Below are 22,065 nucleotides of genomic sequence, written 5' to 3' on the forward strand. Positions count from 1 at the left end.
GTATCAGCAGGCCCTGTCAGAGATCCCCAGCCTGCTGTTCTCATGAGCAATTTCAGTTACTCTGGTGCCATATTAGCTTTGGACAAAATAGGATGACTCCTGCACTCAACATGCATCCTGCAGCGGGGTCAGTGGGGAGAGGTAAGGAAGACATCAATTAGGCCACTTTTGTTACCCATCAAATGGCTCTTCTGCTGGGTCCAGCAGAAAGAGGAGTACATATTTTTCATTGGCTTTTCAGAGGGAGGAAATAAAGTGATTTATACGGTTGTAAGAAGGTAAAGAAGCACAGCCAGTGAAACCGAGAGTGGATAGAGAAAGAAAGATTTAGAAGGAAAACAAGGAGCTTCTGTTTCTCATCTGACCTTCCAAGGACATTTACTTTCAACAGAGATTACATAATCATCCTGTTATCTTGAGATCTCTGTTGTGAAATACTAATAGTGTTTCTAGGTTTTTGTTCTGTGGCTTTGACCTGATTTCCTTAATATCTTTTCACAACAATGCCATCTACTCCCAGGAGAAATTCTGAAACCTTTTAGGACATAGGGTTATAAATTACTTCGGCAAAATTACGAATAGAAACTTTCAGCTAATGTGAGTGCTTTGACACAGGTGCTTTTGTGCTTTCCAGCACCATTCACAGCAGCAGGCGACCCTTTGTCTGGCTTATGTAATTTAGATCTATGAAAATGTTTTCAACTGCCTTCACTTCTCGCACCAATCTTTGGATCAGAAATCTATCTGTTTCACCTGCAATGCCAGGTTCATTAAAGTGTATTTGATACTGCACTTACTACAAAGTGACTTCTGTGTCCCTCAGTGCAGGTGGTTAAAGAACAACAACAACGTACTCCAACTTTCCTGTCTACGAAGCGATACAAATTTTAAATGAGAGTCATCATGGCAAGTCTTCAAGCTCAGTCCTGTGGCATAAACATAAGACATCTGTTTTTCAGCCTTATGAGTGCAGAGCAAATGGGATGTGATGCAGGATAACCAGTACTAGAGTTCATCATAAGCTCTTCATTTAAAAGAAAAATATAGATGAGAAGCGGTAATGCCTCCTTTCTCAAACATGTTATTTGTTCTTGACTAAAGGAGAACTGCTTTCTGGGCTATAAAAGGATTTCACCAACTGTCTTAACATGTGTGCAAATAAATTCTATTTTTTAGCTTTTTCTTCCATATTTCAAACCTGGGACAGAAGTGAAGATTACTGTTATGAAAACAAAAATACATCTCACTCTGGTTCATGAGTAGGTGGCAAAAGTCTCTTAACAAGAGTGCTTTGAAGTTTGTATTGCAATCATTTAAAGTCTTTCTTAGATCAGCAGCCTTCCCTTCTCCTGAGTATACAGTGCTCTGAAAGGAACAGCTTTATTCACATCTCACTGTGACGAATCTGAAAAGCCTCTGAGGGGCCATGTGTCATGGCTGTAAGGAAGAAAAGCTTAAATCCACATATTCCTTTTTATTCTCAATTATACCAAAGCTAAATGGGGTCATCTTCTAGTATGATCTTAGCTGCCTTTAAAGCCTCCTTTTCAACATTTATGTCATTTTAAATTAATTCCAGCTTTTTGTAAACAGATGTTAAAACTGATGTTTATGAGATGCAAAGAAAGAAAAGGAGACAGATGGTGACTCTTAGTTTTATTCAATATCTTCATTAGTGAAATGGATGAAGACACAGAGTCCATCCTCAACAAGACTGCTGATGATACAAAGATGGGAGGGGTGACTGACACACCAGAAGGCTGTGCTGCCATTCAACAAGACCCGAACAGACTGGAGAGTTGGGCGGGGATTAATCTGATGAGATTTAACAAGAGTGAGTGTAGAGTCTTGCACCTGGGGAGGAATAACCACATGCATCTGTACAGGATGGGACATGATCTGCTGGGGATGAGTTCTGCAGAGAAGGACCTCAGGATCCTGGTGGACCACAGGTTGGTAATGAGCCAGTAGTGTGCCATGGTGGCCAAGAAGGCCAAAGGGATGCTGGGGTCCTTTAAAAAGAGCTTGGCCAGCAGATCAAGGGAGGTGACTGTCCCCCTCCATTCTGCCCTGGTGAGGCCTCATCTGGAATAGTGTATCCAGTTCTGGGCTCCCCATTTTAAAAAAGACAAGGATCTCCTGGAAAGAGTCCAAGTGGAGGACAGCTAAAATGATAAAAGTCCTTTTTTTGGACTTTGAGGAGCATCTCATTTATGGGGAAAAACTGAGAGATCTGGGTCTGTTCATCCTGGAGAAAAGAGGAGTGAGGAGTGCCACAGACTTTTTGTGAGGGTAAAGAAAAGGGACTGGAAAAGAAAGGTTTTTGTCCTCAAAAAGCCTTATATGCTAAATCCACGTTTTCCACAATACAGTTAATCCCACTTCCTCTAAGGGGACTGGAATTTCAAAACAGAACTTGACCTCTTTTAAAAGTGTTTTTTTACATGTCTCTTCAGAAAGCCATCTCAGCACACCTGCCAGAGTGACGCCTGCAAACAATCAAATGAACCAGCTTGTATCTTAACACAGTAGAATGTATCTGAATATATGTATCTGGAACAGTGTGTACCTGAGTATATGCCTGAGTGTCACAATAATGTACTTCTAAAACGGCAGCTCTGTAGGCTCACAGGGTCAGGTACTCAGAAGCTGTTACAGATTTTCCTTTTCACAGCTTCACTCTGGTAAAGTTACCACTTTCTGGTATTTGGTATATTGTATAGCTTCATTTTTATTGTTCAATTTTCCAGTAATCTGGATGATTGAAAGATGATCATAGAAAATAAGAAAAGAAGTAGCCCTCTTCTCCTAAATCACAGTTCTATAAACGTGTGCACATAAATGACTATTTCAAAATGATTTTGAGTTGTAAGCACTAGTAAGAAAACCATCCTTTTTTTTTCTGATTTATTGTAAAAATTGTCTACACTGGAAAAGATGAATAGCTCAGAGTTATTCTTCAATAACTTCCAGACTGCACACGTACATGCCGCATGCAAATGGGACTGAGGGACTGTGGCTACAAATAGCAGTGCTTAATTTGAATATGCAAAAAAGTATTTGCATATGCAAACTTTACTAGAAGGAGAGTAAAATCGTTTAAAAAACAGAGTTGATATCTTTGTTTTCTAATCTTCTGCAGGATGGCAGGAATGTTGATCTAATAAAGACACATGGGAATATCAGTAAATAAATAAAATGTAAAACTGCTGGGGAAAAGAAGGGGAAAAAAGTGAATTGCAGTCCAGTATACTCTCATAGTTCAGCAATTAATCCAATCATATTCAATGGAAATAATGCTTCGTGACCATTAGTACTTCTGAGAAAAAAGGATAATATATTAAAACTTACATTAAATGTTGTCTTTGAATTTTACTGAGCTTCCCATACGTCTGTGCTCTGGTTCTGCATATGGACAAAATCCAAATTCTGTTCCTGCAACTGAGGAATTCTAGACATTAAGAAGACAAATGTAGGAGAGTAAAAAGGAATAAATCAAATTAATGACACATTCAGAGAAATGCACTTACAGCCAGACTCAGAGCAAACAAGACATTGATCAACATACTGTTAACAAAATTCCTAAGACTGTCCTTGCACCAAACATTCTACGGTAAGGGTGCTTAAGGCAGCAGATACTACTCCTCTTACTAAGAATCCATAACTAATCATCTGCACTGAGACTCCACAAAATGAAAGGTATCTCGTTCATATGTCACTGCTGTGCTTGTTGGCAGGTACTGTTTGGCAGCCTTGTGGAAAATCCAGACTACATGTTAAATCTCAAATGGTTTTGCTACCAACTAAATCATTAATGAGCCTGTCACTTGAAGAATCAAAGTAATTGCAAGACTTACTACTCCTTAGCCAATAATATTAAAAATGCCACTCTTCTGGATCTTTTTTCAAGATGAAGAATAAGTATTTTCCTAGATAAATATCTGTTATTCTGTATACCTACTGTGCAGTGCATATGCTAAGTTTTTATCCCAGTTTTTATACACTATTAAAAATATTTCTCATGCAGAAGTAATCATCATCATACTTCGTATGCTTGACACATAGTTTGAGATACCATTATCAGCATTAAGGGAAATGTTATAAAACATTCTAAGTTTTGAGGAGAACAAGGGAAGGGAAGGGTAAGATAGGAAAGGGGAGGAGAGGGAAGGGATAAGGAAAGTGAAAAGGGATATGATACAATTTCCTGCTGAAAGATTTGAATTTGAAAGATTTTTATCTTAATTGAGAAATAATGTGTCTAAAAAAATGTGTTCAAATAACTGAGATGTGGGAATCAACACTGCAAAGACGTGTATACGTACTGTACTGTGCATACATGGCAGAGAGTTTTAGAAAACCAAGCATATTTACAGTACCTACAGTCATAGATTTATTAAGGTTTTATGCATGACAAAAGAAACATGGTCTGAAATTGCTTCTTTTTTTTAATCACATCAGCATGCTGCTTTTGAAACTGCAACCAGGATTTCACCCAGGCTGTTTTGTCTGCCATACTTTACATAACTGTCATCATAGCTCCACAAATACAAAAATCTTGATTTCTTTATATACTTTAAAAGAAAAAAAGATCGTGAAAAAGAGAAAGAATGAGCAGAAACGCAGATCTTTTAAGAAATGAGAATTACCACTACCGACTAAATACTTATTTCTTGTAGCAAAATGTCCGTGCACCAACCACTGTGTATGTTTTTATAGCTCATATAAGCTGAAGCAGATAGCTTGAGTGCTTAACTCACATGAAACATGCTAACATATACTGATATTTGTAATCATCAAGAATCACTTTTTTAATAATTTTTAGCTCCTAATTTCCTCAAAGATTTGGGTTTTTTCATTTGCTTGGTTGGCTGTTCTTTTTGTTTGTTTGTTTTGTTGTTGTTGTTGTTTGAGGGAATTATTTATTTATTTATTTAGAGGAGGCTTGTTTACTCGGTTTGGTTTGCGTTTTGTTTTCTCTGATAAAAAGATCTCAGAAGGCTTTCAACTTCTTTTGAGTCACAAATCTCCCTAACATCTGGATTTGTTCTTATTCATGTGCTTTGAGAGGACTATTCTCCACTAAATAATTAAGACACATTTCCAAGTTTAAATTTTAATGTATTTAAAGCATTTTGAATTATTAAAAATGTTTAAATGATGACGTGCTACTTCAGCTTGAGCAGCCCCTAGTATTGCATTGCCTGTAGAAATTTCCAAACTGCTCTCTGCTCTTATATTTGTACAGCCATCTCCTTCTGTATCATCTGGACAAAGAACTACTTCTGAAATATGAAGAAAGAAAGAAAGAAAGAAAGAAAGAAAGAAAGAAAGAAAGAAAGAAAGAAAGAAAGAAAGAAAGAAAGAAAGAAAGAAAGAAAGAAAGAAAGAAAGAAAGAAAGAAAGAAAGAAAGAAAGAAAGAAAGAAAGAAAGAAAGAAAGAAAGAAAGAAAGAAAGAAAGAAAGAAAGAAAGAAAGAAAGAAAGAAAGAAAGAAAGAAAGAAAGAAAGAAAGAAAGAAAGAAAGAAAGAAAGAAAGAAAGAAAGAAAGAAAGAAAGAAAGAAAGAAAGAAAGAAAGAAAGAAAGAAAGAAAGAAAGAAAGAAAGAAAGAAAGAAAGAAAGAAAGAAAGAAAGAAAGAAAGAAAGAAAGAAAGAAAGAAAGAAAGAAAGGAAGAAAGAAAGGGAAGGAAATTTGTGTATCATTTTGTATTTTTTTATTAGAGAAAAAACAGAATAAGAAAGAAAATCACAAAATGTATCTGTTATCCCTTCAGTCCCCTAAGTCAGTATAGACATACACATCATCTTTTATTTTTTCGCTGATTAATACCATCAGTATTCATTCATCCATCTCTGGGGAGATCTGAGAGTGGTCTATCTAAAGGGTGGCTGTAAGGAGAGGAACAGACTCTTTAGTGGAGTCTGTGGAGACAGACTGTGGAACAGGTTGCCCAGAGTGGTAGTGGATGCCCCATCCCTAGAGACAGCCATGATCAGGCTAAACAAGGCCCTAACCACCTGACCTAGCTGTAGGTGTCCCCATTCATTGCAGGGGGGTTGGACTAGATGGCCTTTAAGGATCCCTTTTAATTCAGTTCTGTATTGCTGTGATTCTATGAGCTGGCCAAAGGGATATAACATATCATAGCAATTCATGTGAGAAAACCATAAACCAGGGAGGAGTTGGCCAAGGGTGCAACCACTGCAACCCCTGGCAGTTGGCAAGTGGTGAGCAATTGCACTGATCACTTCTTTTGTAAATACACACACACACACATACATATACATAATTACAGTTATTTCTTTATTCTTTTTCTATCTTACTAGATAGATTTTATCTCAACATATGGGCTCTAAGTTTCTTTTCCCAGTCCTCCCCTCATCACATATAGCTGCTGCTGGCTTAAACCACAACACAAACCTTGAGGAGGAAAACTGATTAGAGAATGAAGAAGTGTGTACTTCACCTTGTTCTTAAAATGAATTGAATATGGAGACTTCATAACAAACAAAACAAGCTAGATCAATTTAATGTATTTTTTCACCTAATCTAAATATATTTACTTGTAAAGGATATTTTTGTACTTCTATTGCTACATCAGAATTTATTGAAGTTAAAATTAATGTAAATCAATTTCATGGGAGTATTTTTTATGAAATATCAAGATAAAAAGATCATTTTTAATGCTCAGCCTGCTACTCAAAGTAAACAGTCTCCCTCAGCTTTATATGATATTATTTTCTATATTGAACACAAAATAAGATGAAGAGGAAGAAAAACAACACAGTTCTCAACATCACACACACACACACACAAAAACATCTCATAATACAGTAGTAAGCTTAAGAAACATATGACAAACTGTTCTCTGATATGTACGCATTACAGAATCCTATGTAAAGGCAGCAACAAATGGCCTTCAGTTCAAATCCTACACCTGCTGCTGGTGCAGAGTCTGAAAGAGTCCTTGAATATTCATCTTTCTTGAATTATCCCAGAGGTTCTGGCTGCTAAGCTGCCAGAGTACAAAATGCCAGACACGAGCACATTAAACTTGAAGTAGAAGTAGTGTGAGCTTAAGAACTATTTCATATGCAAGTAACTGTGCTTACATGGACAGGTTTGTATGGATACAATCACTTACAGTACTGCAAGTGAAAAATAAGACCTTTTCATGTTTCATGCTGCATATCTTCTTGCTTTGGTGTTTTGTTTTGTTTTGTTTTTAAGTGTAAAAGCAATTTTGATCATGAGGAATTATATTCATTTCCTAAAAATTAACTATAATCTAAGTTTTGCAAAAGAATAACCAAAAAATACTAAGAACTGGTAGAAGCCCAGCTGATTTCATCCTTCCACTGTCAGAATCAGCAGCTGAAAGAACAGACACACACACAGAGAAACAAATCCAGAATGATAAAGAATTATCTACCTGATGCATGTTTGCTTTCCCCTTTTTTACCTCATAAAAAGCCTTGCACTGGCATAGCAACCCCAAAGGCCTTTTGCTTTTCTTATGGGGGTAGCTGCTGAAAAAATGCCTTGTGCTTTGAAATTCAGTGGGTTAATATACTGCTGTTTTCAGAAACCAGCTTTGTTGTCTATTAGTTTTGAAACTATTTGTCACAGTCTCCTCTGGGAGTCTGAACACTTGCTGCCCACATTAAAAGCAAAGTCTGTTTCATCTGAAGAGTCAATTATTCTGTTTATTAAACAACATTTCTTCCCAAATGCATCTTTCACATGGTTTGCCTGTTAATTTAGAGGCAGATTATTGGCAAAAGAAAAAAAAAATCTTACTTAGATTCCAATGGTCTTGGATTTACTCTCTCCTATAATGACAGTCACACAGCCCTGTACACTGAACTTAAATTAGAGATAAAATGTCTTATTTTTTAAAGATGTTACTTCTCTTTATGTTATAGCTTCATAAAGCTAGCAGTAGATTTTCCTTTTATTTCTGCTGTTTTGAATGCAGCCTTTGACTCTTCACTCATTTCTGAAGATGATACTCCACTGTAGGGAGAAGTGCAATCCATACACACTCTGTATACTATAAAGACCTACAGACATCCAGGGACTGGAAGAGGACCAAAAGTGCTGCCATAGTACAAATAACGTGTCTTTTCTGCTGTGACAAAGCGTACACTCCAGCCACTGCACCCAAGCACATGCTTCCCATCACATCAAGAGTTCAACAGTGGTGACAATGAGAAGAGGACCTGACTGGGAAAACTTACTATCAGAAAGCTGCAGATGACCCACAACCAGGAATAAACTAATAAATGGCAGACGTTGTGCAATTCAACTTACCTTGAATTTACTTATCAAAGACTGCAAAATGCTTTAATTTTCTTGCTAAACTTAAAGTTGGTGAATTGAGCCATTATTCATTAAAATTAGTAATTGGATTCAATAAATCAGGTTTTTTTTATAACTGCAGCAAGTACACAGGTAAAAATAGATATAAAGACAACCTGGCCCCACTTGATACACTCTTCTTGCTGTCCATGCACACTTGTATCTCCCCTTTCACTTCTGAATTAGTAAAGTTTTAATTTCGCACTTCCTCAAAATAAATGAAAATATTTACAGACAAAACAGATGAACAACTCAGAAAACTCTGTTATTCTTCAGGTGCCAACAACAGTTGTTCTGTGTACAGAAAGGGAGGGAAACAACACAGAAAAAAACTACAAGCAAAATGTGGTCTTGCTTTTCTGTTTACCACACTGACATGCCTTTTCTTATTTTGATCTTTGTTCCTAAATAACTTCTGCCTTATCACTTTCCAATTCACTTAGTTATGCAGATGTATTCTCTGTTGCTGTTTAATTTTTTTATTTGCTGTTTCTTCACATTAGTGCATTTCTTCTTTGCCCCTTCCTACATTTCTTCCCCAGTTCATCATTACTCTTATCACTAAAGGTTGTACAAACTTATGGAATATTTAATAACACTATCTTCACTAGTACTGTATTTAAAAAACATTTCCAGTAAATACAGTTTAAGAACTACTGCTTCCAACAGTGTGAAACTGCAAAGCAAAAACGATGCTGAAGTACCAGCAAACACAATGGTAGGATCTGTCTCATGTGTTAATAGAACCCCTGAAGTAACAAAGTAAGACTGGGAAAAGCTAAAAATCATTTTTACCTCCTAAAGGAATATTTACAAGTGCATATTTCTTACGAACTGAAATGACTTTTTGTAACATGAAAAAGGCTCATAAGAGTAGAAAAGGACTCTGAGAAGTCTGAAATTCAGTTTTCCGTTGAAGGGATGATTAACAACATAATTGTAGTTTCTGATAGAAGTCTCCTATGGAAAGCTAATCCAAATCTTCACTGTCCTTACCATCATGAAGAGTTTTCCATTTCACCTGAATACTTTTGCTGAAATTTATACTATACTTCTGTGACTCCAGATATTTTTTCCTTTTGCAGCAGCACTTTGTGTACTTGAGAAGTGCTGTAATTTTCCCTCAGCTCTCCACTTCCAATACGTTCAGTCTCTGCCCAGTTCATGTTTTCCAGTTCCCATCACAAGTCTTTCTCCCTAGCTCTCCCTTCCTTCCCAGTGGCCCACATCTTGATTGAAGAGCAGGACAACAGATTGCATCAGCTGTCCCAATTACTAAAGTCAAAGCTTATTGAAGACTAAGTAGACTTACTATTTCATGCATCTTGATAGCTTTGCCAGTAGTTATACCTCCTCCAACAGGAAAGTTTTCTTTGTAATAGTTTCATCTTCAACTCATTAACAAGAATGCCTAGATCCTACTAGCAAGAGTTTTATATAGCCAGCTCTCATTTGTATGGTGAAAAACAGAGCAAAATACTGTACCTCATGTATTTCCTTACCAAATTACTCAACAGTTTTAAAGACTGTGAAGACTGTGTTTTTTGTTTTGTCAAGATTACAACGAATCCTCATCTAAGTATGTGCAGCTATTGCTTTCAGGTTTGTGACATCTAACTTAATAATTATATTCCCAAAACTATCAACTGGATGACATAGAAAGCTTCATTTGATACGTAATCCACTGATTTTGTCTTGAGATATTATTCATCCTACTTTATTCTCCTATTAGCTCTGATGCCCTCCAGGGGGAACAGGAAGATAAAGCATATTCACAGAAGTTGATTCATGGTACATACATTCCATAAATAAGCAACTTTTTTTGGATATTTATTTCTCTGATTTCATGTTACTCTGGGAGAACAAAGGCAACTCTATTAGGTAGAATGTATTTTTTGTCTACATATATAGTTCAGTGTAGTACAAGGTAGTTTAAAGTCATTTGTATATTAAACTTTCCCATCTCGTGGATTCTGGCCTCATTTATGGAAAGTTTCAAATTTTGCTCTTGTTTGGTGACCAACACACTAACTTCAAAGCTGCACTTCTATTTGTCATGTTAAGAACTGAGCATAAATCAATGAACTACTCTTTGAGAAAGCAAAACAAAACAAAACATATGGGAGTATGGACAGCACACAATTGTGTTTAATACTTTTTTGACTTACACAAAGCTGTTTTTTAAGGTATAATTCAAAGCCCAAGTTAGAATCATTAGAGAGAATTCTTTAATCTTCTGCCTTACAGAAGGAAGGCAGAAGGATTTGAGGAGACAGATGCTGCTCTGGTTCCAAGCATTATAGCCACCACCATGAGCAGAAGGTTACTTCTCTCCTTTATTAATCTCTCCATCTCCTCAGTACATAACCAGCAACTTCTAAAAGCTAAAACTTCAAGCCTAGAGCAGCAAGACAGCACAGCCACACCACAACAAAGATTACAGAGAAAGAGAGCAAATTCAAAGCAGTCATCAACTCAGTATAGTTTGCACAGTCATGAAAATAATGAAATAAATAACTGGAAATCCTGCTCAGTACCTTCTCTGAAGTCATTATTCTACCATCAAAATAATACTGGGGAAGAGATATTCTTCCACTTGATTTCATACTTATAGCCAAAAGCTTTTGATTGTTGATTTTCATATTCTACTTTTTATATTCTTGAAATCCTTAGATTGATTAGTTAATTAGTTCCTTTAATTCAGTTCTCTGTTTCCTTAAAACTCCTTGTTTTAAGTGAACCACTTTGGAATAACTTCAGGCAGCACCATCATTGCTAATCCTTTCCCAGAAATTTTTAAAGTTAATTGAATATTTAAAGGCTGTGAAAGAAAAACTGAATTTTCTTACTGCTGTCATCATAATTCATACATGCTCAGCTGAATTCTAAGAAGTACACAGAATTGCTCAAGAACAGTTTTCTGTTTGCTCTGCTTTGACTTGAAGAGTGTGTTCATTAAAAGGAAATATAATGGGCACTTAGGAGGCTGAGAAGCATGGTGCAAGCAGATGGATAGCACCTGATTAAGGATAAGCACAATATAGGAATGTGCAACATATGTTTGTCAAGAATGGTGTGATTCTGGTACAGTTTCTCAGAGCAGCAAAGAAACTTGAAAGACAGAAGATCTGAAGGCTCCCCACTAAAATTACCAGATGCTCAACTGAACTCATATTGCATTTTCATGTAAAAATGAGCCATGCCACACTTGCAATGTACCCAAAGTAGATAAGGCAGTGTTTGTGGTATACCATAATGATTCCTAGATGGAAAACACATCATTTTTTATGCAATTTAAGCTTTCAGTTGAAGAAAACATGAACGTGTGGTTATGGAAATAGCTTTCTAAACATGAAAATTCATTGAATTTGCAGAAGGAACAGTCCAGATTATGGCTCTTGAGAGGATATGATTTATTTCTGTTCATTTCAATAAAATACTAATTTTACAGTATAGTAATCATCTTTTAAATTAATGCTACATCTTTTCTGGCCATTTAAAAACAGAATAACAGAAACTACAGACAAAGTTGGCTTTCTAGGGCTACAGTATCTCTGTCAGACAGGCAGTCAGTGAGTAGTCATGGGCAGAATACGGCATGTATCGAGGAGCTCATAAAGGCATTTCACAAATGCCAAACTCACAGCAGACAGGGGTGTCTTTAAGTACTGGTGCCTCCAGAGAATTTACCAATTTTGAGCTATATCCTCACCATCTTAGACAGATAATTTCCTCAAACTGACAAGGCCCACGTGTCAGTCCGATTCATTTTCCAGCACTTCATCAGGGGATAGCTCTGAGAGATTTATTGGAACAGTTTCTTGTGACAGTAAATATCTTGTATTGTACTCACATCAGATACGGCAGTAAAATTTTAGTTTCCTTGATGTGCTTTTGAATTTGAAAACATTTGTCTTTCTTTAAATGTAATCAGATCTTTGGTGTTTAATCTTGAAATACTAGAAAAATTATATCTTTCCTAAAAAGGATACGGATGTGTACATATAACCTGATAGCAAAGCTATCTGTGTGAGTAGCTTATGCTTGTTGCTATTCCATGTCTGAGCACCAGATCCATGATGAGCAAGAGACAGAGCAGACATAGTGACAAACTGCTCTGATACTGACTGACCCAGAAGTTTTACACAGCACTTTGTTTCTGAGAGCCACATAGGTCTACAGAACAACCATGGACAGATATATTTTGTCACCTGTGGCACTCTTGCAAAGCACGTGGCTTTATGGGAAGATAGAGAGGAAGGCCCCTGTGCTGGTCCAGGCATTTTTCCCATAGGAGTAAAGAGGATGGGGGTTATTTTTTATTTTTTTATTTTTGGTAAATATTACTCATGGATTCTTGAAAGATTACTCTTGTTTTTCTGAATAAAGTTTATTTTCCCTCAGTAGAAGAAGGACTGCAATTTCCACATGTAATATAAAACCATCACCATGTCTTGCCATACAAGCATATGCCAAACATTGCATTTTGGAAGCAGCAAAGCACCGGCACACTTACATAATTATTATCTTAAACATCCATTTGGTGAGAGCTGTACATTCTCACTCCTCTGTCTTACAGCTCCTTGCAAATTTATCATGTGCTCTGTTCCAAAGCTGTTCCTATTCTGCTTTTATTAATAGCAATGCTTCTCTTCAAGAGTTTAACCTTCACAACTTCATAAATAACATACAGATTTATTAAGTGTAAGAATATCTTCTAATATTTTACTACCAAGTCATTTGTGAAAATGGTCATGGGACATTTTGGGCATTAGAAATTCAAAGAATATCATTAAAAAAAATCAACAACTAGTTCTTTAAAGCACTAACTGTGCTAAAGATAAATTATCTCACTGATACTTAGGTAATGAGAAAATGGCATTAGCTTTATTCTTTGAAGAATAAATTCAGAAATAAAGCTAATGCTATTTTTTTAAGTAAGAATTTTGTGTATTTTTTTCTCATAATAACAGAAGTGCTGATTACATTAGCATTATTTTATTACTGATTTTACATTTTAAAGAATTATGGAAGTGAAAGCAAAGAAATATTCAGTGTCCTGGGCCATCATAGCTTGCCTTGTCATTAAAACCAAAATCCAGATAAATTTGGACCAGGCAGTTGTCTGTTACCTGGGTGCTTCCTAGGGTGTTTCTGTGCAAATTCATATTGGAATTACAAATGTAATGTTGTAAAGGCAATAGAAAAGGTGGGAAGATATTCTTGTTTGCCTCATCTGGAATTGTACCACATCCAAACGGCTCTTAAACACATCCAGGGATGGCGATTCTACCACCTCCCTGGGGAGCCCATTCCAGTACCTAACTACCCTTCTACCCCTTCTGTAAAGAAGTTCTTCCTAATATCCAACCTAAACTTGCCCTGGCACAACTTGAGTCCTTTTTTTTTTTTTTTTTTTTAGAGATAGGCTACTGGTTAGGCTGTGGTTGGACTTGATGATCTTCAAGGTCTTTTCCAACCTGTGTAATTCTATCATTCTATGATCTGGAATTTCTTTCATCCTCTGACTTAAGTGACAAAAATATCACCACAATCATCTCTCATCCTCAGGGCATAAATTAAGCATCATGTGTGGTGTTTTGCAATGCTTACGGAACAGGTAAGCAGAAGCAGACTAAAAGCATGTTGACATCTTGTAGCATAAGCATGTTGGTTCATACCTTTGTAATTGGTACAATCCTGCCTGTACGGGGCTGGCAGCTACAAGCTCACTAATGACCACGTCTTAGTTTGTTTTTATTTCTGCAATCAAAATAAGTCTTTCCTCAGTATTTCCATTGCTACATACTGAGGGGGCAGAATCTTCCTGAGAACCCTTGTAAACCTGTTGGAACAGATGAAATGGAACTTGGAAAAATATTGGTATTTTCTTTGCAATATTATATAATGCAGTGCCAGTCTTCGGAAAAATATTGGTATTTTCTTTGCAATATTATATAATGCAGTGCCAGTCTTCCTTGCCCTGTGACTGTAAGTCTCACAGGATACAGAAGCCTTTGATGACTTAGGTGAGTACCTATTTAAATAACAAAAAAGTGATGCCTCCAATTTATTTCCATGGAAGCTACAGCAGATACAAAGGGCACAGTAACACTGTTTAGTAGAGCAAATTCTCAGCTACAGAACAGTCTTTTTCAGCATAGTCACCACCATTCTCCACTGTGTGCAAATGAGCTGATCCAGGCATTCTTCATTTTGTGGTGTGACAGCTGTGTATGGCCATCCAGAAGATGGCTCATCTTTCACATCACTGTCACCACTGCTGAGGTGCACCACCCTTCACCTCACCATGCTCACATCCACTGTTTGGTCTCCATAAATGCTCAGCAAATGTACATGAATGTCAGTGGTTGCCATATTTTCCGCATGGAGGAAATCAAGTTACATACCTTTGTTTCATACACACTTTCCATGTCAGACATTTTGTCAGACTGCCCCTCTGTTGCCATCTGTCACACAGCAAAAAAATGCATCAGAATACTGGTGGGAAGGTTCAGCATCTCCTGCCATATTACCAACATCCACTCCTGGCACTGTAGACCAACATAGTAACCTAGTGGACAATGCTTTGTTAGAGTCTGTGGGGTCAGGACAAAGGGAAAAAGCTGCTAACTAAAAGAGAGGAGATTTGTATTAGGTATAAGTAAGAAGCGGTTTACAGTAAGGGTGGTGAAGCACTGGAGCAGGTTGCCCAGAGAAGCTGTAACTGCCCCATTCCTGAAGATATCCAAGGCCAGGCTGGACCAGGCTCTGATCAACCTGATGTAGCTGTAAGTGTCCCTGCTCATTGCAGGGGAGTTGGACAAGGTGATCTTTAAGAATCCCTTTCAACTCAGATTCTGTGATTCTATGACTTTCAGTGCATCCATCATATTATTAAGCATTTAAAAAAGACTCAGTTACTGGATTTAGGTTCAAAAGCACTGTACTGACTTCCAAAGAGAATAAATAAACAACATTTTTTCTGCCTTGTTATTAGACTAGTAGACACTAAAAACAAATGGATGTGCAGTCCATGCCAGAAAGCAATCTGACTTGGTCAGTGCTGCTCAGAGCTCATGCTGAAGGGATATGTGTAGGCAGTGGGGGTTCTCTGACTCTGTCAGGTCCAGTGGTGGGTCCGTGCAGGACTTGTAAATGGAGCCAAGCTAGGGTGGAGCCTTCTTCAGCCACCCTTCCACTCAATTCCCGATCTGGAGGAAGCAATTAATAAAAATCAAACAGTTGTGATTCTCAAATGCACCACTGCACTGTCATTTGTGAGCGTTAAACAATTTTACTCCACAGGAAGCTTGGTACAAAAATCAAATACTGAACCTCTGTGCACTGGTCTGACCCTGCATTTTCAGGGAGTAAGATTCACTCTCTGACCAAAATGCACCACACTTAGGCAGACATGGCCCTCACTTCCTTCAAGTTGTATCTTAGAGGAATAAGGGGAAAAAGTTTCAGCTGTTAATTTTTCATTTTTAATCTTATTTTAAAATTTATTCTTTATTTTTTTCCAGTTGAGGTCATGCGCAATAACTTTCCTTGTTTTCTTCACTACCTTGATTTTCTCAATTTTCCCTTCATTGTGCAGAAATGGCTTTTTTATTATTTTTTTTTAATTTTTTTTTGCCTTCTCTTCTTCACTTCCCCACTTTCTCCAATGTCACCTCATCACATTTCCCAGCAATTCAGTGTTTCTCTCATAATTTCCTGGTTTACTGCATTCTACTCACCCTTGGGAGATGTTACCAGAAACCAAAGACCAGAGAAATAAATGGATTGGGCAAAGATTACAATACAGGACAAAACAAAATAAAAATATATAAAAAAAAAAAATAAAAAAAATTTGCAATCTTTTTTTTTCTTTTTTCTTTTTTTTTTTTTTTTTTTCTGGAATTAAAATGGGGGGTGTTTATAGAGAAACCTTCATACTTATTTGTATTTCCTTGGAAATTACTTGAGAATTTTATTAGGGAAAAGCAAAGCCCTGCTGCAACCACCTTCTGCATCTCAGACAGAGCTGTCCTGATGCCCCTCAGGCACAGCCCCATGGCCAATCAAGGGCACGCTGTTCCATCAGGCTTGCAGAAATCATAGAAACATAAAATAATCAAGGTTGGGAAAGACCTCTAAGATCATCTAGTCCAACCTCAAACCCATTCTCACAATGCCTGCTAACCATGTCCCTCAGTGATACATCAACACATTTCTTACAAACCTCCAGAGACAGCAACTCCATCACCTCCCTGGACAGGCTGTTCCAATGCATTATCACTCTTTCTGAGAAGAAATGTTTGCTATTACCCAACCTGAACCTCACCTGGCACATCTTAAAGCCACCGTATCTTGTCCTGTCACTGGGAGAGGAGGACAGATTCCCACCTTGCCACAACCTCCTTTCAGGTAATTGTAAAGAGCAATACATTTTCCCCCTGAGCCTTCTCCTCTCCAGACTGAACAATCCAACTCTCTCAGCTACTACTCATAAGGCCTGTGCTCCAGACCCCTCTCAGCTTCATTGCCCTTCTCTAAACATTCTCCGGGGCCTCAATGTCTTTCTTGTAGCAAGGGGCTCAAAAAGGAGCACAGTACTGGAGGTGCAGCCTCACCGCAGATGAGTGGGAGAATCACTTCCCTGCTCTTGCTGGCAATGCTATTTCTGATACAAACCAGGATGCCATTGACATTCTTGGCCACCTGGGCACACTGCTGGCTCATGTTCAGCTGGCTGTTCTCTAACACTCCCGAGTCGGTTTTCCTCCACTCTGCCCCAAGCCTGTAGCAGTGCCTGGGGAAGCTGTGACTGAAGTGCAGGACCCAGCACTTTGTCCTGTTGAATTTTATCCCGTGGGTTTCAGCCCAATGATCCAGCCTGTCCAGATTCTTCTGTAGGGCCTTCCTACCCTCAAAGCAGATCAACACTTCCTGCCAGTAAGCAAACTTACTGAGGATGCACTCAATCCTCTCATCCAGATCATCAGAAAAGATACTAAACATGGCCAGCCCCAATACTGACCCCTGAGGAACACCACTCATGATCAGCCGCCAACTGGATTTAATTCCATTCACCACCACCCTCTGGGACCCAGCCATCCAGCCAGTTCTTTACCCAATAGGGAATACAGTTATCCCGGCCATGGGCTGCCAGCTTCTCCAGGAGAATTCCATGGGGGTCAGTCAAAGGCTTTGCTAAAGTCTAGACAGATCACAGTCACAGCCTTTCCCTCATCCACCAGATGGGTCACTTGGTCATAGTAGAAGATGAGGTTCGTCACTCATGAAGCCAAACTCTCTGGCCATGATCTCCTGGCTGTCCCACACATGTTGCAGGATTGCACTCAAGATGACCTCCTCCATAACCTTACTTGAATATCAGCTGGAAGAGATCTGTAAGCAGTTGGTTCTACAAATTACCACAGAATCTCTAGATCCACCTCAAATGTAGACACGCTGAAAAGAGAGTGAGTGCCCTGAATTGGTCTGGGACATCAGGACTGCTCAGAGTGTGCCTGCAGGGCAGAACCCAGCACAGAGTTTGCTCATGGCATCTATGTAATCAGTGCTTCATTCTGCAGAAATTGATGGGATTTCTGTCACTGACTTCGAGGACCAAAACACAGCTGGGATAGGGAATGCAGAGGCAGACTCACTGTGCTGTTTGGTAGATTCATTGTTGCTGATGATTATTTTATTGGCTGTATTAATTCCTTTCTGGTATTCCAGTAGCTCTTAGAGACACAAAATAAGTCTGAAACTCATGACTGAAGTGATATATGAGCAAGAATTAGAACATTAACATTAATGCAGCATAGCACTGTTTTAATTTCCCTTTGCAAACACGTGTTATGTTACACATAGACAATGTGAGAAGGAAATGCTGTGTGCCAGCATTTAACTATTTTTCTTGTCATGAGGTAATGGTCCGTGTGTGGAATCAGTGTGACATCTGGCTCAGGGCTGTGTTCACGCAGCGTTGAATCCAGGCATTTATTTCCTGTGAGTAACAGAATTAAGTTTACTACGGAAATAAAATGTGATGTCCTTAAAACAGTGCTTGCAAACGGCAATCTGCTGCTTCTTGGGGCCCGAGCATCCAGCACTGCGCTTACAATGTAGCACCACACTCACAAAGTCGGATCAGTTTTGCTGAGCTCTATCACAGGCACTGCACACCCATCGCCGAGGGCGACGAGAAATATCTGAAAGAGGCTTCAAAGCAGAAAAGGTGCTGAGCTGGATGGCGGGAGGGCGCTCTCCGCGCTGCCCTTGGAGGAGCGTCGGCCCACCCCTGTGCCACCACCTGGGCAGGGAAGTGCATGTAGTTTTGGAAGCGCGTACTTTTCTGCCGTCAGAAGGCACCGACCCGAAGGGTTACGCTGACAGATAAAACATAGAGACTTGGCGTTCTGAAGAACGAACGTTGTTCCAGAGGAGAGGGGGTGCCCCTAGGAGCCAGAGCTGCTGGCCCGACCACGAGCCGGCGGCGATGCGCACAGCCCTCGTAGAGCGCTGGCGCACGGCACCCTCCGAGCGTGGCGGGAGCAGTGCCTCCTATCGTTAATTAATTAATCCTCGCCACGGTGAGCCATCGCACGGTGGCATCGCACCCTCTAAGTGTTTGTTCGGAGCCCCAGATAAGGTGTTTGTCAGCCAGAGAAACCAATCGCCAGCGGTCGGGGACCCCGCCGGGCACGTTCCAGGCCGCCTCCGGGGGGATCAGCGCCAGCTCCGCCGAGAGCCGCTCGGGAGATCGCCGAGGGCCCGAGGCGCGGGAGGGGGGCGGCCCCGCTCTGGCTCCCCCCTTAGGAAGCCGGCGCGGCTCTGACACCGCCCGCACACGCGGACCCACCGCCCCCGGCGCGGTCCCAGCCAGCGGCTCCCGGTTGCGGGGCGGGGCGGGCGGCGGGCGCGGGTTCCGGCGGGCGCTGGATGGGAGAAGCGCTCCTCCGCCGGGCACGGCCGCGCTCGCCCCCCCACCCCTCCCGCCGGCTGCGGAGAGGAGGACGGCGGGGCATGCCGCCGGCGGGGCGGTTCCGCGGGGACTGACATGCTGCTGAAGGAGGGAAGGCGCCGGCCCCTCCGCCTCTCCCCGCGGTAGCCGTGGCGATGCTGCAGGGCGCTCTCCGGGCTTTCCCGCAGGTGCCAGCTTTCCGCTCGCTGCCGTGAGCGGCGCGGGGCGAGCACCCTCCCCGGGGCGGCGGCGGGGAAGGCGCTGCCCGCGCCCGCGGGGCCCCCTCGGCGGCGGCGGCTCCGCGCGGCGGATGCGCGTGCATGAGCTCTGCACCGAGCGGGCGCAGGAAGCGCCCCCGCCCCGCCGCCTCCATCTTCCCGGGCAGCGGGACCTCGCCGCGCGGCCGCGACGGGGAGCGGCGGGGCAGCGGCTCCGAGGGCGCCTGCCAGAACCAGCGGGCCCTGGACGACTGCAAGACGGTGGGTACCGCCGGAGGGCTTCGCTCGCGCGTTCCGCTTCTCCGCGGCGCTCCGCAGCGCCGCTCCCGCCGGTTCCCCGGCTGCCATCGGCGCGGGTGGAGCCGCGCTCCCTGCAGAGCGCTGTCGAACTCGGGCCGTTCGGCCACAGGAGGTGGGGGGTGTAGGAGGGTCCGCTGGGCCGCAGCCCGCAGTGCTGCCCGCGGCCGGCGGCTGCTTTCCGCCGGATGCGGCCGAATCTCTGCTCAGACCGAGCCTGAGCAGGTCAGCCGTTGCTTCTGTTGCATCAGTGCGCACAAAACTCTTGCCCTAAAACTGTGCTAAACGGGATGTAGAATTTGAGGCAGCAACGCTGTCCATGTTGTACATGCTATTCCTTACTGTCTATCCAGAGCAGCTGTTATAGGTCTCAGGTACATCCATGTTAGTTTTGGACTGTCGCATGGCACACCATGGCATTTTTCTCCATTCTTGCTTAAACTGTTGGGGTCCCGGTGCGTTTCCCCAGGCCAGTGCCATTCTTCCTGTCTCTGGCTCCCCAGCTGATGCTGGGCCCCAAAATTGCCCTTCTCTCTTGTGACAGAAATAGCAAGCAAATGTGTTGCTGCTACTTTGCCTGACAGATCTGAGCATTGCTGCAGCTCTGTCCAACAGTGCTGGAAGCGTTTCTGTTACTTCTGCTGTGCCGGGCTCTGGCAGTGCTTTTCTCTGATACACGAACAGTGCTGGCAGATCTCCACGCCGATACTTCAAACCAGCAGCAGCGCCAAAGCACCAGGGAACAAAGCTGCCAGCGTGGCTCTATAAATACAACCAACAAGTGGATCCCGCTGCGTTCAGCCTTACTTCTTTTTCTCAGGAGCTTAATTTGGGTGGCTAAACACAAGTGCCAGCTTTGTTTCTTCACTCTTCAGCTGGTAAAATTCTGATTAGAAGTATGATGTGATTTACCAGTGCACTGTCAAAATGCAGTGAGATTCGAGAGACAAAATGAGGGATCTCTCTCTTTTTCTGTCTTGATGCTGCAGCATCAGTGTGGTTTTGTTTTCCTTGGCAGGGCTGAGGCTGCTCATTATGTTCTCTGTTGGGTCAGGGGATGTCTTCCTCACTGGTGTGGCACAAAGATCTCTTTGCTTTTTATGATGCAGAATAATTATGCTGTGGTACAACATAGTACTCTTCTCTTTCCCCACTTATTTCTCATGTGCTCTTAAGCTATGCAGAACAGAAGATGTGAAGAGTTGGGGTGTTTTGTCTGGGGCTTTGTTGTCGTGTGGGGTTTTTGTGAGATGAAGGCATTGTCTACCTCATCCAGGAACAGTGAAACCTTACAGTTTGAGAAAACATTGCCCAAAAAAGGGGGTTCTGATACCAGTCCTTTGTCGTACTGAATAATTACAATTATGAGCATGAAGAGCCAGAATGTGAAGCTGCTGCAGAAGCCACTCATTTATTTTCCCTTTCTGAGTATAGCAATCTGAGGACTGGACTTTCACATTTGGTGAAGCTGATAGATAGAGTCCAGGTGCCAGAGCTGGGTTTTTGCCATGCTGGTATGTGGGACACACCAAAATCCTTTCGGTAATGATGGCTGCAGTTATCAGCAGTCACTCATCTGCTTCTATAATACGGAAATGGAGGTCAAGTCAGCAAAACAAATTGATACATATTTTGTTCTAATGTTCCCTTCCACCCCCTCCACTATGCAGAGCAAATGTTCTGATGTGCTTCTCCCAGCAGACAGCAAATGCATTGTTTCCTTAAAACACCATCCCACACAGGCAGTCAGTGGAACTGAGCAGCCATGGTCTGTCCGTCACTATGAATCTACTTGGGCATCCAGCAGCATCCTGGTGTTCCTGCTGGCTGCCAGAAGACTGAGAAAAGGTTGAAATTATTGTTTACCTCTTTGCCTGCTTTTCACTCCCACACTGGGAAAGGTGCTTCTAGAATCCTGGATGGGAAGTGCCAGTCCAGTGCATCTTCCCTGACAGTGACTTCCAATCAATTTCAGATCTGATCTGTGGGTTAGAGGCCAGTGACAAGAACAGAAGCAGTTACAAAATTAGCAAATTCTCTAGTGTAAAAGCAAACACTGCATTCCAATCGCTAAGTGTGCCGTTGATCAGGAAGCAAGAGGAACAAAGGCAGTCATTTCTCGAGATATTTTCATCTCTTTTTGACAGCAAAAAATAACCTACTAGTAAAGCAGCTGTTTGTCAGGGATTGTTTTGTGTGTGTGGTTTTTTTGTTTTTGTTTTTGT

General features: G+C 41.2%; 1 protein-coding gene across 1 annotated transcript in view; it reads left to right on the plus strand.

Annotated features, from left to right (window-relative positions):
- The first annotated feature begins 19,570 nt into the window (after positions 1-19,570).
- Positions 19,571-22,065, plus strand: part of RGS7BP (regulator of G protein signaling 7 binding protein) — a 33,900-nt gene continuing 31,405 nt past the window's right edge. The window contains exon 1 of the mRNA XM_072359600.1: positions 19,571-19,804. Within this exon, the coding sequence (XP_072215701.1) occupies positions 19,646-19,804 (159 nt within the window). The 5' untranslated portion in view covers positions 19,571-19,645. The remainder of the gene's footprint in view (positions 19,805-22,065) is intronic.

Source organism: Excalfactoria chinensis, chromosome Z (genome assembly GCF_039878825.1).
Source record: "Excalfactoria chinensis isolate bCotChi1 chromosome Z, bCotChi1.hap2, whole genome shotgun sequence".
NCBI classification, from domain to species: domain Eukaryota; kingdom Metazoa; phylum Chordata; class Aves; order Galliformes; family Phasianidae; genus Excalfactoria; species Excalfactoria chinensis.